General features: G+C 42.7%; 1 protein-coding gene across 1 annotated transcript in view; it reads right to left on the bottom strand.

Moving 5' to 3' along the window:
• The window catches only part of gabrb1 (gamma-aminobutyric acid type A receptor subunit beta1), a 43558-nt gene extending 31055 nt beyond the window's left edge, over positions 1–12503 (bottom strand). The window contains exons 1-3 of the mRNA XM_060925674.1: positions 12356–12503; positions 12172–12263; positions 12021–12088 (exon numbers count right to left, since the gene is read on the bottom strand). Of these exons, the coding sequence (XP_060781657.1) occupies positions 12021–12088; positions 12172–12263; positions 12356–12447 (252 nt within the window). The 5' untranslated portion in view covers positions 12448–12503. The remainder of the gene's footprint in view (positions 1–12020; positions 12089–12171; positions 12264–12355) is intronic.
• Between the last annotated feature and the right edge of the window lie 1275 nt (positions 12504–13778).

Raw genomic sequence — 13778 nt, 5'->3', positions numbered from 1 at the left:
CAACCCTGCAAATACTGCCGTGTACCTTTCCATGACCTAATTTCTCTGCAACCTTCACAGTAAAGACACTGTACTCATCTACTAGAAATAAGCAGGCTACAGAGTTACAGGTAAGAAATCATAAAAACACACATAGACTAAAGGTTAGAAACAACACAGAAAGCAAAAATTTAAAGCTCTGTGGTCTTGTAGAGGGAATAGACCAAAGTCTTCCCCTTCACCAGCGCTTTTTGATATGCCAGAGATCAAATGCACCAATAACCAAGTCTTGAAACTGCAGCATCATGCCAAGTATAGATTTGGTACAAGCAGTGTACAATAACAACAAAGTATGGATTATCTTAAGTTAGAACAGAGGAGACTATAAGAAAAGGTTTCAAAATAGGCTTGGGCAGTAAACCAATAACAATATGTATCAGGATAGATACTTCATCAATAGCCATAAGAGAAATGTTTGATTTAAACGTATTAAATGCAAACCGCCAGGAGAACACAGCAAATACACAAGGTTCAGTTGCATGAGCAAACCTCTAGCGGGCCTCCTCCCTGGCTCATAAATAGCCCATCATATCCCTTGATAATGGAGCATGCAACAAGTGACATGCAAACAGCCAATCATTTAAGAAGTGTATTGTTTAGTTACACCATCGACACGTGACACAATAAAAATTGTCAGGAAGTGTCAGGAAGGGGAAGGGGAAGGGGAAGGAAGTGGATGCAAATGCAGATTGAAGGGATGAGTGATCGGATGTCTGGTGAATGTGAATGCAAGAGAGTCTATGGTACTTGGGTGTTGTAGTCCAAGGCAGCCATGTTTGTAGACTGCAGTGTGTTCTAGGAAGCATTGTCCAGCACCAATTCTGAAGCATACATGATAAATGGAAACAGCATGGAGTGAATAAATGAGTGCAGACAGTGAGGAAATTGGGTGTTTACATGTAAAATACAACCCCGATTCCAAAAAAGTTGGGACAAAGTACAAATTGTAAATAAAAACGGAATGCAATGATGTAGAAGTTTCAAAATTCCATATTTTATTCAGAATAGAACATAGATGACATATCAAATGTTTAAACTGAGAAAATGTATCGTTTAAAGAGAAAAATTAGGTGATTTTAAATTTCATGACATCAACACATCTCAAAAAAGTTGGGACAAGGCCATGTTTACCACTGTGAGACATCCCCTTTTCTCTTTACAACAGTCTGTAAACGTCTGGGGACTGAGGAGACAAGTTGCTCAAGTTTAGGGATAGGAATGTTAACCCATTCTTGTCTAATGTAGGATTCTAGTTGCTCAACTGTCTTAGGTCTTTTTTGTCGTATCTTCCGTTTTATGATGCGCCAAATGTTTTCTATGGGTGAAAGATCTGGACTGCAGGCTGGCCAGTTCAGTACCCGGACCCTTCTTCTACGCAGCCATGATGCTGTAATTGATGCAGTATGTGGTTTGGCATTGTCATGTTGGAAAATGCAAGGTCTTCCCTGAAAGAGACGTCGTCTGGATGGGAGCATATGTTGCTCTAGAACCTGGATATACCTTTCAGCATTGATGGTGTCTTTCCAGATGTGTAAGCTGTCCATGCCACACGCACTAATGCAACCCCATACCATCAGAAATGCAGGCTTCTGAACTGAGCGCTGATAACAACTTGGGTCGTCCTTCTCCTCTTTAGTCCGAATGACACGGCGTCCCTGATTTCCATAAAGAACTTCAAATTTTGATTCGTCTGACCACAGAACAGTTTTCCACTTTGCCACAGTCCATTTTAAATGAGCCTTGGCCCAGAGAAGACGCCTGTGCTTCTGGATCATGTTTAGATACGACTTCTTCTTTGAACTATAGAGTTTTAGCTGGCAACGGCGGATGGCACGGTGAATTGTGTTCACAGATAATGTTCTCTGGAAATATTCCTGAGCCCATTTTGTGATTTCCAATACAGAAGCATGCCTGTATGTGATGCAGTGCCGTCTAAGGGCCCGAAGATCACAGGCACCCAGTATGGTTTTCCGGCCTTGACCCTTACGCACAGAGATTCTTCCAGATTCTCTGAATCTTTTGATGATATTATGCACTGTAGATGATGATATGTTCAAACTCTTTGCAATTTTACACTGTCGAACTCCTTTCTGATATTGCTCCACTATTTGTCGGCGCAGAATTAGGGGGATTGGTGATCCTCTTCCCATCTTTACTTCTGAGAGCCGCTGCCACTCCAAGATGCTCTTTTTATACCCAGTCATGTTAATGACCGATTGCCAATTGACCTAATGAGTTGCAATTTGGTCCTCCAGCTGTTCCTTTTTTGTACCTTTAACTTTTCCAGCCTCTTATTGCCCCTGTCCCAACTTTTTTGAGATGTGTTGCTGTCATGAAATTTCAAATGAGCCAATATTTGGCATGAAATTTCAAAATGTCTCACTTTCGACATTTGATATGTTGTCTATGTTCTATTGTGAATACAATATCAGTTTTTGAGATTTGTAAATTATTGCATTCCGTTTTTATTTACAATTTGTACTTTGTCCCAACTTTTTTGGAATCGGGGTTGTATAATGGTTAAATTAAATCTTTTTTCTCCTGGTAATTATTAAAAATAGCTCATTAAAAATTATCAATACTTACTGATATTGACTGAAATGGAACATTTTATCATGATAAATTTTTGCGCTATATTGCCCAGCCCTACTTCAAAATGACTCAACCATCTTTATAAAGTTGCAGCCAACAAATGGCTCCTGTCTATAGAAATGCTACTACTTTTTTTTTAAATTAAAAACCACAACCTAATAGGACTGCAGCGCTGGAGGAGAGCAGACTCGTCCCTACAAGCTCTGCACAATTTTTTTTAGTTTTAGGTCTTTTGTGTCTGTGTTTACATACTTTTTACATTTGTTTTATTTATTAACGTGTGCATGGAATATGTTTTGATTGATTGATTGATTGATTGATTGATTGATTGATTGATTGATTGATTCCGAACCGTAAAGAAGATATTAAAAAAAAAAATGCAATCATCAAAACATCGTCATAATTGCGACCTGCTCGAGGCCCAAGACCAAAAAGGGGGTGAGACAGTTCCTGGGGCTGGCTGGCTATTATCGTAGGTTTATACCTAATTATTCGGACGTCACCAGCCCGCTGACTGATCTCACTAAAAAGGGGGCACTAGATCCGGTCCAGTGGACGGAGCAGTGCCAGCGGGCTTTTTCTGAGGTAAAGGCTGCACTGTGTGGGGGGCCACTGTTACACTCCCCTGACTTTTCTCTCCCTTTTATATTGCAGACGGACGCGTCGGACAGAGGGCTGGGGACTGTTTTGTCCCAGGAGGTGGAGGGGGAGGATCGCCCAGTGCTGTATATAAGTCGGAAGCTGTCAGTGCGTGAGGGGCGCTACAGCACCATAGAGGAGTGCCTGGCCATCAAGTGGGCAGTCCTTGCCCTCCGTTACTACCTGCTGGGACGCCCTTTCACCCTCTGTTCGGACCACGCGCCCCTCCAGTGGCTCCACCGCATGAAGGATGCCAACGCGCGGATCACCCGTTGGTATCTGTCACTCCAACTCTTTAACTTCAAGGTGGTCCACAGGCCGGGGGTGCAGATGGTCGTGGCGAACTTCCTCTCCTGTCAAGGGGAGGAGTCGGCTGCGGGCCGGACGGCTGCCTGGCCTGAGTCGGGCGGTGGGGGTATGTGGCAGTGGGGGCATGTGGCAGTGGGGGCGTGGTCAAGCGTTGGTCTGTGACCGGAGGGCGGAGTCAGGGAAGGCAAGTGGCAGAATCACTACACCTGATGTGAATTAACCTGTGTTTGTGTGTCTCCCCAGCAGCCGCGCCCTATTTAAGGAAAAGAGTGAGAGCAGAGCGGGCTCTCTCCCGACCAGAACACATGTGTGTGTGGCGTGTGTGTATGTATGTAGAAGCTGAAAAGCTGATAATAAAAGAGTTTTGAGAACTCAGTTCTGGCCTGCCGTGCTTCTGTGCTCCCCCCACCTAGAACACTTGCTACACAGGTTTTCATAATCAACAAGCAATTGCGTGAGCCGAGTAGTGTTCCGGGTAATGGATGAAAGAGTTATTTCGGTGTGTGTCATGGTTGAGTTTGGTGTAGTGTCATGTCGGTATTGATTATCGTACAGTCCCGATAGCATCACTGGTACTTGTCCAAGTCCTCGATGTTCCGTATGACCAGAACTCTCGCCTCGTCCGGTGTCCCGTTCAGCTTAATGAATACTTTGCAGTTGGTGATCCATGTAGATTGAATTTTGTTTTCCTTCTTCAGATGTCGTGCTTTTCTGGCGATGTCAGCATTGCGTTTTGTCAGGTGCTCGTTAATGTAGACGTTTGTACCTTTCAGTTTCCTTCCTTGTTTCAGCAGTGTAGCTTTATGTTTCCGGCTGATGAATCTCATTATGATGGCGGTGTTCTCCTTGTCTCTCCTGGGTAGAATGTGGCAGGCCTCGACGTTGTTGCAATCAATATCTATTCCCTTTGAGTGTAGGAATGCCGACACTTGTTGCTCCACGGAGTTGCTGCCCAGTTCATCAGATTCCCCCTCCCTTGTCACTGCTTTTGCATATGACCAGGGTTTAATCTGAATCCCAGTGACGATGACGTCGTTCATCCTGGTGTACTGTTCTAATTCAGCAACTCTGCTTTCCAGGTGGGCGAGACGCCGGTCTTTCTCGGTGTTCTGCAGCCTGAGCGACTTTACTTCCGTCACCAGCTCCATGATGGCTTTCTGTTGCTGTTTAATAACAGAAACCTCTTCTGCCAGAAAGTCGAGTGACTTTTTAATGTCCTCGCCTTCCTCGGCTGTAAAGTTCTTTTTTGGTGGCATAATTCACCAATAAATCCATCCAATTCGGAAAAATGTTTGGCGAGTCCTTTCCTCACGTCACCGCCTTTCCGAAATTTCCCGCCAGAGGAAGTGACGTAACCACTTTTTTGCTAAAACTAGCGAGTTAGTCAACATACAACTGCCAAAAACTCTTGGATTTACGGAACACTGCAATAGATTTAATGAAAGACTTACCTGTTTCCTTGTTCCGGACTGACAGAACAGTTGAGTCCACGGGAAAGAATAAAGATGAGGGTGTCTGCTGTTTGGCCAATAACAACTGGCATACAGACGTTCAGGTCCTTTCACAACATTACTTGCCTAGCCTGGAGTTACTGGGAATCAAATGTTGCCCCTTTTATCTACCAAGGGAAATCTATGCCATTCTCATAGCAGTTTAGATTCAACTATGAGTTGTCACATACACCAGATTGAGTGAATTTTACAGTGAGATTGGCAAACTTCAGAATCACTACCCCAAGGAAGTCTCCATCATTGCGGTGACATCAACCACTGCAACTTAAAAAAGGTAATGCCAAAATATTATCAGCACATCTTGTGCCCGACCAGAAATGGAAAAACTACTGATCACTGCTACACCACAATACAGCATGCCTACCATGATATTGCACGAACTGGCTTTTGGCAGTTCAGACCATAGACATATAAACATAGACGCCGCATTCTGCGTAGAATCATACGTCATCCTCGCCGCCATATTGGATGTGGCAAAGTGGAGATTCTTCAACCATCTCTGGTATAGCGTCTAGACAGTAGCCGAGAATAAAGATGCCTCATTCATGTGCTGCGTTTAACTGTACCAACAGGTTTACCGTCCAAACGAGATCACATGGGATTACCTTTCACAGGTGAGACTGGAAAAATACTTTTCATTGTATTTGGTCATTATAACGTAATTTTACGAACAGATTTTTCTGACTTTGTGGCTAATATGAAGTCTCGCGCATAATAACCACTCGGTGAAACCTGTCTCCAAACAACGAAGTATTTCCTTCGTAACTACGCTGATTGTTGTTAGTTGCTTAGCTAACTTTTCACGTACTATGTAGGTTTCCCAAAAATAAAGACATGAAAAAGCAGTGGGAGACAGCTGTGCAACGGGAAGGGTTTTCTGCTACCCCGTCATCCATGCTCTGCAGTGAACACTTCAGAACGGAGGATTTTGACAGAACAGGTCAGACAGTCAGGATCAGAGAGGGAGTTGTTCCTTCAGTCTTCAGTTTCCCAGCTCATCTCCACCGGGTAGGTGTATAGTTATAAGCAGTGAGAATTAGATAATACAGTGCCACACTATTATGAACGTTTTTGAACGTATGATGAATGTTTTTAACCTTTCTGAATGTGAAGGAATCAGTGATGTGATGTATTTTGTTTTGGTATGACGTTAGAACCTGGCCGAACTCAGTTTGGCGGTCATTCAGCTCACTTTATTCAACGAGAGTAGGTCTGTGTGGTGACTCAATAAATAAAACAGTAAATTTTTATTTTCATTCACTATTTCCAGTTTTTCCACTATTTCCATCATTTATCATATTCAGTCTTGTAGGTTGGTTATTTTGGCCTCAGGTTTCGGTAGCTTGCTACGGTATGCTGACTGATTAGCTTACCTGAGCCATCTATCGCGTATCTGTCGCTAGTTTGCAGTGTACAGGGTATTTCGCACACTATTTATAACCATCACATTAAAAGTTATATATGTTGTTTTGATGCCTGTTTGTTTCCCAAATATATACGTGTGTGTCTTAATGGGTGAATAAAAGGCATCGAGTTAAATATTATTGTAGAAAGGGGCTTTATGAAGTTCAGTCCATTTACTTGCATTGGTTTACGGGGAAGATTTGCCACATCCAATATGGCGGACACTCTGACGTATCCCAGCAACGGGCCACCCAGCTCAATGCGGCATCTATGTTTATATGTCTATGGTTCAGACCACATCTCCATGCTTCTACTTCCTGTTTACAAACAGAAGTTGAAAACCACACCCACAACAGTGAGAACCATGCGACAGATGATTTCATACTAAAGCTGCAGAGTGGACTAGAAATCATGGACTGGAGCATATTCAAGACCACAGACCTGGATGTGTATGCAGATCATATCACTAGATACATTAACAGTAGGAATGCATTCCCACCAAGACTGTTCATTCATTTCCAAACTGCAACCCATGAATGAACCCAGACATCTGCAATAAACTAAGGGAACTGAGAACCGCTTTCAAATCAGGGAACTCTAATCTTTACAAAAAGTCCAAGTACAACCTCAGAAATGGCATCAAAACTGCAAAAACAGATTACAAAAATAAACTGGGATCACGGTTTTGGGGGTCAGACACCAGACACGTGTGGCAAGGACTGAGGGACATCACTGACCACAAGAGCAGCTCAGGAGGAGTAATCAACACCAACCCCTCCCTACCAGACAAGCTGAAGTTGTTTTATGTTCGCTTTGAAAGAGAGAACTCTGAGCCAACCATCAAACTACATACTGCAACTGTCTGAGCCTGAGACCTGTAGAACCTTCAGAAGGGTGAAAGCGGGGAAGGCAGCCAGCCCAGATGAAATCCCTCCTACCCCTCCATGTTCAAGCCTGGTGTGGACCAGCTAGCTCCTGTGTTCATGGATATGTTCAATGTATCACTACAGCAGTCTGTCGTCCCAGTGTGCTTCAAAGAGACAACCATTATGCCGTTGAAGAAGACCAAAGTAATAGGCCTCAACGACTATCGTCCAGTGGCCTTAACACCCATAGCCATGAAGTGTCCAGAGTAGTTGGTCATGGCACACATGGACAGTATTATCCCTGATTCCTTGAACCCACTACAGTTTGCATACAAACCAAACAGGTCTCTGGATGACACTATCTCCCTGACACTACGCACTACCCTAGAACATCTAGATAGGAGGGACACCTATGTGAGGCTGCTGTTTATTGACTACAGCTCTGCATTCAATACTGTTGTCCCCTCCAAGCTGGTCCTGAAATGGAGAGTCCTAGGCCTGGGCACCCTGATCTGCAATTGAGGACTAAGGAGCTCATTGTAGACTTCAGGAACCACCAAGGGACCTACACCCCCATCAGCCTAAGCGAGACGCCAGTGGAAATCGTCAGTTGCTTCAGTTTCCTTGGACTACAGATCTCCGATGACCTAGCATGGACCCAAAACACAGAGGTGATGTTCAAGAAGGCACACCAATACCTTTACCCCCTATGGTACCATTGGAAATGTGGCATAAGCACACATTAGCTTTTGAACTTTTAGAGCATTCTGACGGGTGGTATCACTGTGTGGTATGGCAATACCACTGCACAAGACAGGAAAGCCATCCAGAGGGTCATGAGGATGGCAGAGAAGATCACTGGATGTGCACCTCCATCCACTGAGGAGATCTTTTGAACCAGATGTCGGAACAAGGCCAGCTCCATCATACAGGACTGCTATCACCCTGGGCACCTACTGTTCTCCCCTTGCAGTCTGGTCAGCTGTAATGCAGCATTCATACCAGGACAAGCAGATTCAAGAACAGTTTTTACCCACAAGCAGTGCACCTACTGAACTGTTAATTGCTCAGTTACTGACTGGACTTATAATTGTACTTGGAACTCAGCTACATAGCAAGCAGACACTCTCACTGTACTGTACTGCTCTGGTCATTTAACATTTACCATTATACCTTTTCATTATTGTTGCTGAAATCACTTTTTTTTGCTATTACTATTTACTGTGCTATTAATATAATTGCACTTGGTCCTTTACTATATATTTTCACACTATCCACCATAACATAATGACTCTTATTCAGGCACATAACTCTTTTTAGTTACTTTTTTATTGTACTTTATACTGTATTGCACTTTTACTACAAGTCTCCTTTGCTCTCCTGCCCAACTCCTGCCTCAGTTCCACTTACTATTCACAAAAGGGGCCTTAGACTAAAAAAGCTTGAAAATTTGTCTTCATATCACCATTTATCATGGAGAAAGTGATGTAGGACTCTGAGCATTTCTAATACACATTCATATAATCTGGATTTCTTGATGATGGTAAAAATACAGGTGCTTCTGTGCATTTTGCTGTTGTCTGTTTGCATTTTTTGTGGAATGGCCACATCAATTAATTTATTCAATATTGATAGAAAATCCTACGGTCTTTAAAGCAAGTTAAAAGCAGACCTGGTTAGTGTGCCAGTATAAAAGAGCAAGTGAGCCAATATCAATGGTATGCTTAAAATTCTTATAGTAAAATTTATTAAAATTAATGCCCAGTTACTAGACTGTGGTAGAGCTTGGGAAGATGCTGTGAACATACTGTCCTTTGCATTTACATCTTTTACAGTACATTACTACTCTTCTAGAGATTAGAAGCCAAGAACTTTATTCTGAACAGTATTCATTTGAAAAAAAAAAATCAGCATAAAATTATATAAATAATTAATAGCTATGGGACTTATATCATCATAAGTATATATAGTAGTATGTAGCATCAACCAGAACTAATTCAATTAATAATTTTATCAGTTAGAACAAAAAATATATCCAGGTATAATTTTTCTACAACATTTTTTACATTTATTTGAAAATAATATAAAGCATGTGCAGTTTAACATCAATCCACTGAGCTCCTTTTCCTGGGTCCTCCCTGCAAAGCCAACTCACTAAAATAACTAATGCATGACCTGCTTCATGAAAATGGCTCTGTTCAAACCACTATCCATAATTCACTAAAAGTCTTTTCCATCATGGAATGATGTGGCACCTTGTCAGAACAAAAATTCACCTATGGCCTATTTAGTCCAAGAGCCAGAGCACCTCAGAGACCGACATACAGTACTGGATTAGCAGATGAGATACAGATTATTTAAATGTTTTTCTGGCCATTGTTCCCAGTACAGCTGTACTATTTTGCCATCCCTAGGTTTTTATTATTGCAGATATTTCTTTAGATGCTACCTGTATACATCCATCCATTATCTATACTGCTAATCCATCAGTGTTGCAGGCAAGCTGGAGCCAATCAATCTATCATAGGGTTAATACAAAGAGACAAAAAAACATTCACACTCACAATCACACCTATGGGCAATTTAGAGTAGGCAGCTGAGCTAATCCACATGCCTTTGGACTGTGTGAGGAAACTAGAGCACCCGGAGGAAATCCAAGCAGGCACGGGGAGAACATGCAAACTCTGCAAACCAAGGTCCCAGTTAACCACCAGGTTTGACCCCAGAACTTTCTCGCTATGAGGTGACAATGCTAACCACTGCACCACTCATGTTAAGTGTATATTAGGAGAAATTCTACAATGTCGTTTTATGCTCCTATGTGTAACTGAAGTTTGTGCCACGTGTAGAAAATTACTGATCAGAGGGCATATACTAATAGTGTAGAAATAAAACCGAACAATATAATACATTTTTATCCCATCATCATTAACAGCAGACACTACAACTCCAATGTAGGACTGAATCTACCACTACCATCATCATCATCATCATAATCAAATATGCATTAGCAATTTTAGCAGCATTTCATTCATACATTTGATATACAGTATTCCCCACAGATGCCTCTATATTCCCCAGAGCATGTTATCGTTGAGTTTCATCAACACTGAAATCTTTCTTCTTCTTTTGGCTGCTCCCGATTAGGGGTCGCCACAGCAGTTCTTTTGTCTCCATTGCTTCCCTGTCTTCCACATCCTTCTCTACCACACTTGCCACTTTCATGTCCTCTCTCACCACATCCATGTATCTCCTCTTTGGCCTTCCTCGTTTTCGTGTGCCTGGCAGCTCCATCCTCAACATTCTCCTTCCAACATGCTCTGCATCTCTTCTCAGGATGTGCCCATACCATCTCAGTCTTATCTCTCTTAGCTTAATTCCCAAGCTCTCCACATGTGCTGTCCCTCTGATGTGCTCGTTCCTTATCCTGTCCAACCTCGTCACTCTCATCACAAACCTTAACATCCTCAACTCTGCAACCTCCAACTTTGCCTCCTGTCTCTCTGTTAAGGGTACTGTCTCCAATCCATACATCATAGCTGGTCTCATTACTGTCTTATACATCTTACCTTTCATTTTTGCTGAGACTTTCCTATCACAAATGACTCCCGAAATCCTTCTCCAACTGCCCCACCCTGCCTGCACTCTCTTTCTCATCTCACTATCGCAGCCCCAATTTTCCTGCACAGTTGACCCCAGGTACTTGAATTCACCAACTTTCTTTACATCTACTCCTTGCATCTTCACTACACTCTCATCCCCATTCTCATTGAAGCACATGTATTCTGTTTTGCTACTGTTCACCTTCATTCCTCTTCATTCCAATGCATACCTCCATCTCTCCAAACCCAGCTTTCTACTTTCACCACATATCACAATATCATCCACAAATAACATGTTCCATGCATTGTATTGTTCTGGATTTGGAGCTAATATTTCATCAACACTGAAATATTAGCTCCAAATCCAGAACAATATCATGCATTTAACCACATCCAAACTTAATTTAACTGTCATTATACTCTATAGCTATAGCTTACAACTGTGATTCAAGTTTTGGAGCAGTCCTGATCTAGTTGTGCTGAACCTAAGAGACAGACCACTATACAGCACGATCATGTAGGCCTGATGTTCCTCATGCACACACACACACACACACACACACACACAGAGATACAAACAAACTTCCTATTTTCATAAACATACACAGTAAAAAATGGAGTGTCAATATTGCAGTGTAAACCTATTTTCCTCTGGATAGAGTAGTTATAACACTATGCAGGGTAAAATCGTCTAAATGGTAGTGTCAAAAGTGAGAGTTAATTCCCACTTGCACACAACGACAAAATCTACTCTGCAGGGTGATGATTCCCCGCGAAAATACAATATAGAGTCAGATTAACTCTGAAAATTTTACACTATCTATAGTGTTAAATATTTTTACACACCTCATTGTTAATTTTGACACAAAATAGAGTAAAAATTAACTCTAAAAATCTTACACTGGCTATAGAGTAAATTTTACACTGATTTTGAGTGGGACCAAATGTTATCTGACAGAGAGTTAAATTCAACTCTTAAAGAGTAAAATTGACACTATGATTTTTACTGTGTACACATATAAACTGAGTAGAAGCTGTGTGCTGCTGCTGCTACTCACCATGTTCACCTCAGACACCATGTCGATACTGGAGATGTCAATACTCATCCCGACATCAACCGGAGGACCTGTGAAATGCAATCCATCAAATCATCATTCCACACTGCACAATATCCCCGGGGCTTTTACCTGTGCTAAACAAGTTAATTACCTCCAAAATCGGGCCTGAGCCGAATGTCGTAGCCTTTAAGCAATTTGTCCACGGTGACTTTGACGTACGACATGTTGCTGGGCTCGTTACCCCTGCACGAGAACAAAGTGATGTTGGATTAAATCGTGGCAGAGAGCGCAGAGGCACATGCATACATCTGCGCGCGTGCGGCGGCGAGTCTTACCTGTGCGGGATCGGAGTGCGGCCGAGTGTCACGGCCATCAGCAGGGGCAGGAGCAGCAGCGCCGGACGCCAGTGCGCCCCAGCCCTCCACATCGCGCACACACAGGGAGCTGCACGCCGTCCAAGCTGCTCCCAAGCGGTACCGCAATTTCAAGCACGCAGCGATGCACGCACGACGACGTGACCAGCATAAATATACAAAACACACACACACAAGGCGAGCTGATCTAAAGAAGAGCGGAACGGAGAGGAAAGAGTGTGCCAGAGCTGCTCCCGGGGCCGCCGGTGCTGAGGTCGTAGAGACGCAGCACGAGAAGTGGATCAGTATGCCGGTCAGATCCCATTGTTCCTGGCGCGGCGCAGCGCAGCGCGCTCCAAGTATTCCGGCTTCTTCTCCACACCTGCTTGGAGCATCATGCAGAAAAACCCAGGAGTGCAGTAAACACCAGCGCTCGGCTAATCGTCACTCCTGTCCGAGGTGTCGCACGTTTCACTCAATGCGCGTATTCTGGTTATTACTGGAGCTGCACGAAGATGCTCCACTCCTTGAGCTCTTTTCGCGCCATTTCTAAATTGGCCACGCGTCACGCCCCCCCCCCCACCACCTCACCCCACCCCACCCCACCCCAGTACACATATACACACACACACACACACACACACACACACGAGTAAATTATTCGTTAGAAACCCAGAAAACGAATTAAAATCTCACGCGCCGCTGGGGAAAAGCATACATCAATAACCTGCGGTGGCATGAATAATGCATGAGGAGAGACACTGGGAGCATTATTTCTGATAGGAACCGTGCAGGCAATTTGCAAAGTGATATATGGTATATAAAAAGTAGCCTTTAATACATCCATACATAGTTTATAGTAAAAACAAAACAGGAAACGCACTACTGATCTCAAAAAATGGATGGGGTTTAGATTATAGGTGTTAAAACTGCTGCTACTACTACTACTACTACTACTACTACTACTAATAATAATAATAATAATAATAATAATAATAATAATAATAATAATAATGCTCTAACGTTTATAGATGTTTGTGTCAGGCTTTGATCGACAGCGCTAAAAAAAAAAAAATCACACCCTCCATCCCCATCAAAAAAAAAAAAAGAAAAGAAAAAATTGAGCTGAACCTCACTCCGGTGATGTTCCTGTAACTCTGAACCCTGTGAATCATTCAGGATTGCCTCTTTACTGCGTCCCTTAGCCACGTGTTATGGGATACTTATCTGGTACATTAAATCTTTTTTTTTTTTAATTGAACTCCATTAGCTGTCTAAAGAAAAACTGTCTTGTACTTTATTTGTGCCATTCCTTAACCCTTCAAGCCATGCATGCATTTATACTTACATGCACGAAAGAGAGAGAGAGAGAGAGAGAGAGAGAGACTTTTTAACTTTTTAAAAA

This window comes from Neoarius graeffei, chromosome 7 (genome assembly GCF_027579695.1).
Source record: "Neoarius graeffei isolate fNeoGra1 chromosome 7, fNeoGra1.pri, whole genome shotgun sequence".
Taxonomy (NCBI): domain Eukaryota; kingdom Metazoa; phylum Chordata; class Actinopteri; order Siluriformes; family Ariidae; genus Neoarius; species Neoarius graeffei.
Note: the sequence above shows the minus strand (reverse complement) of the source record. Positions and strands in the feature narration are given on the sequence as shown.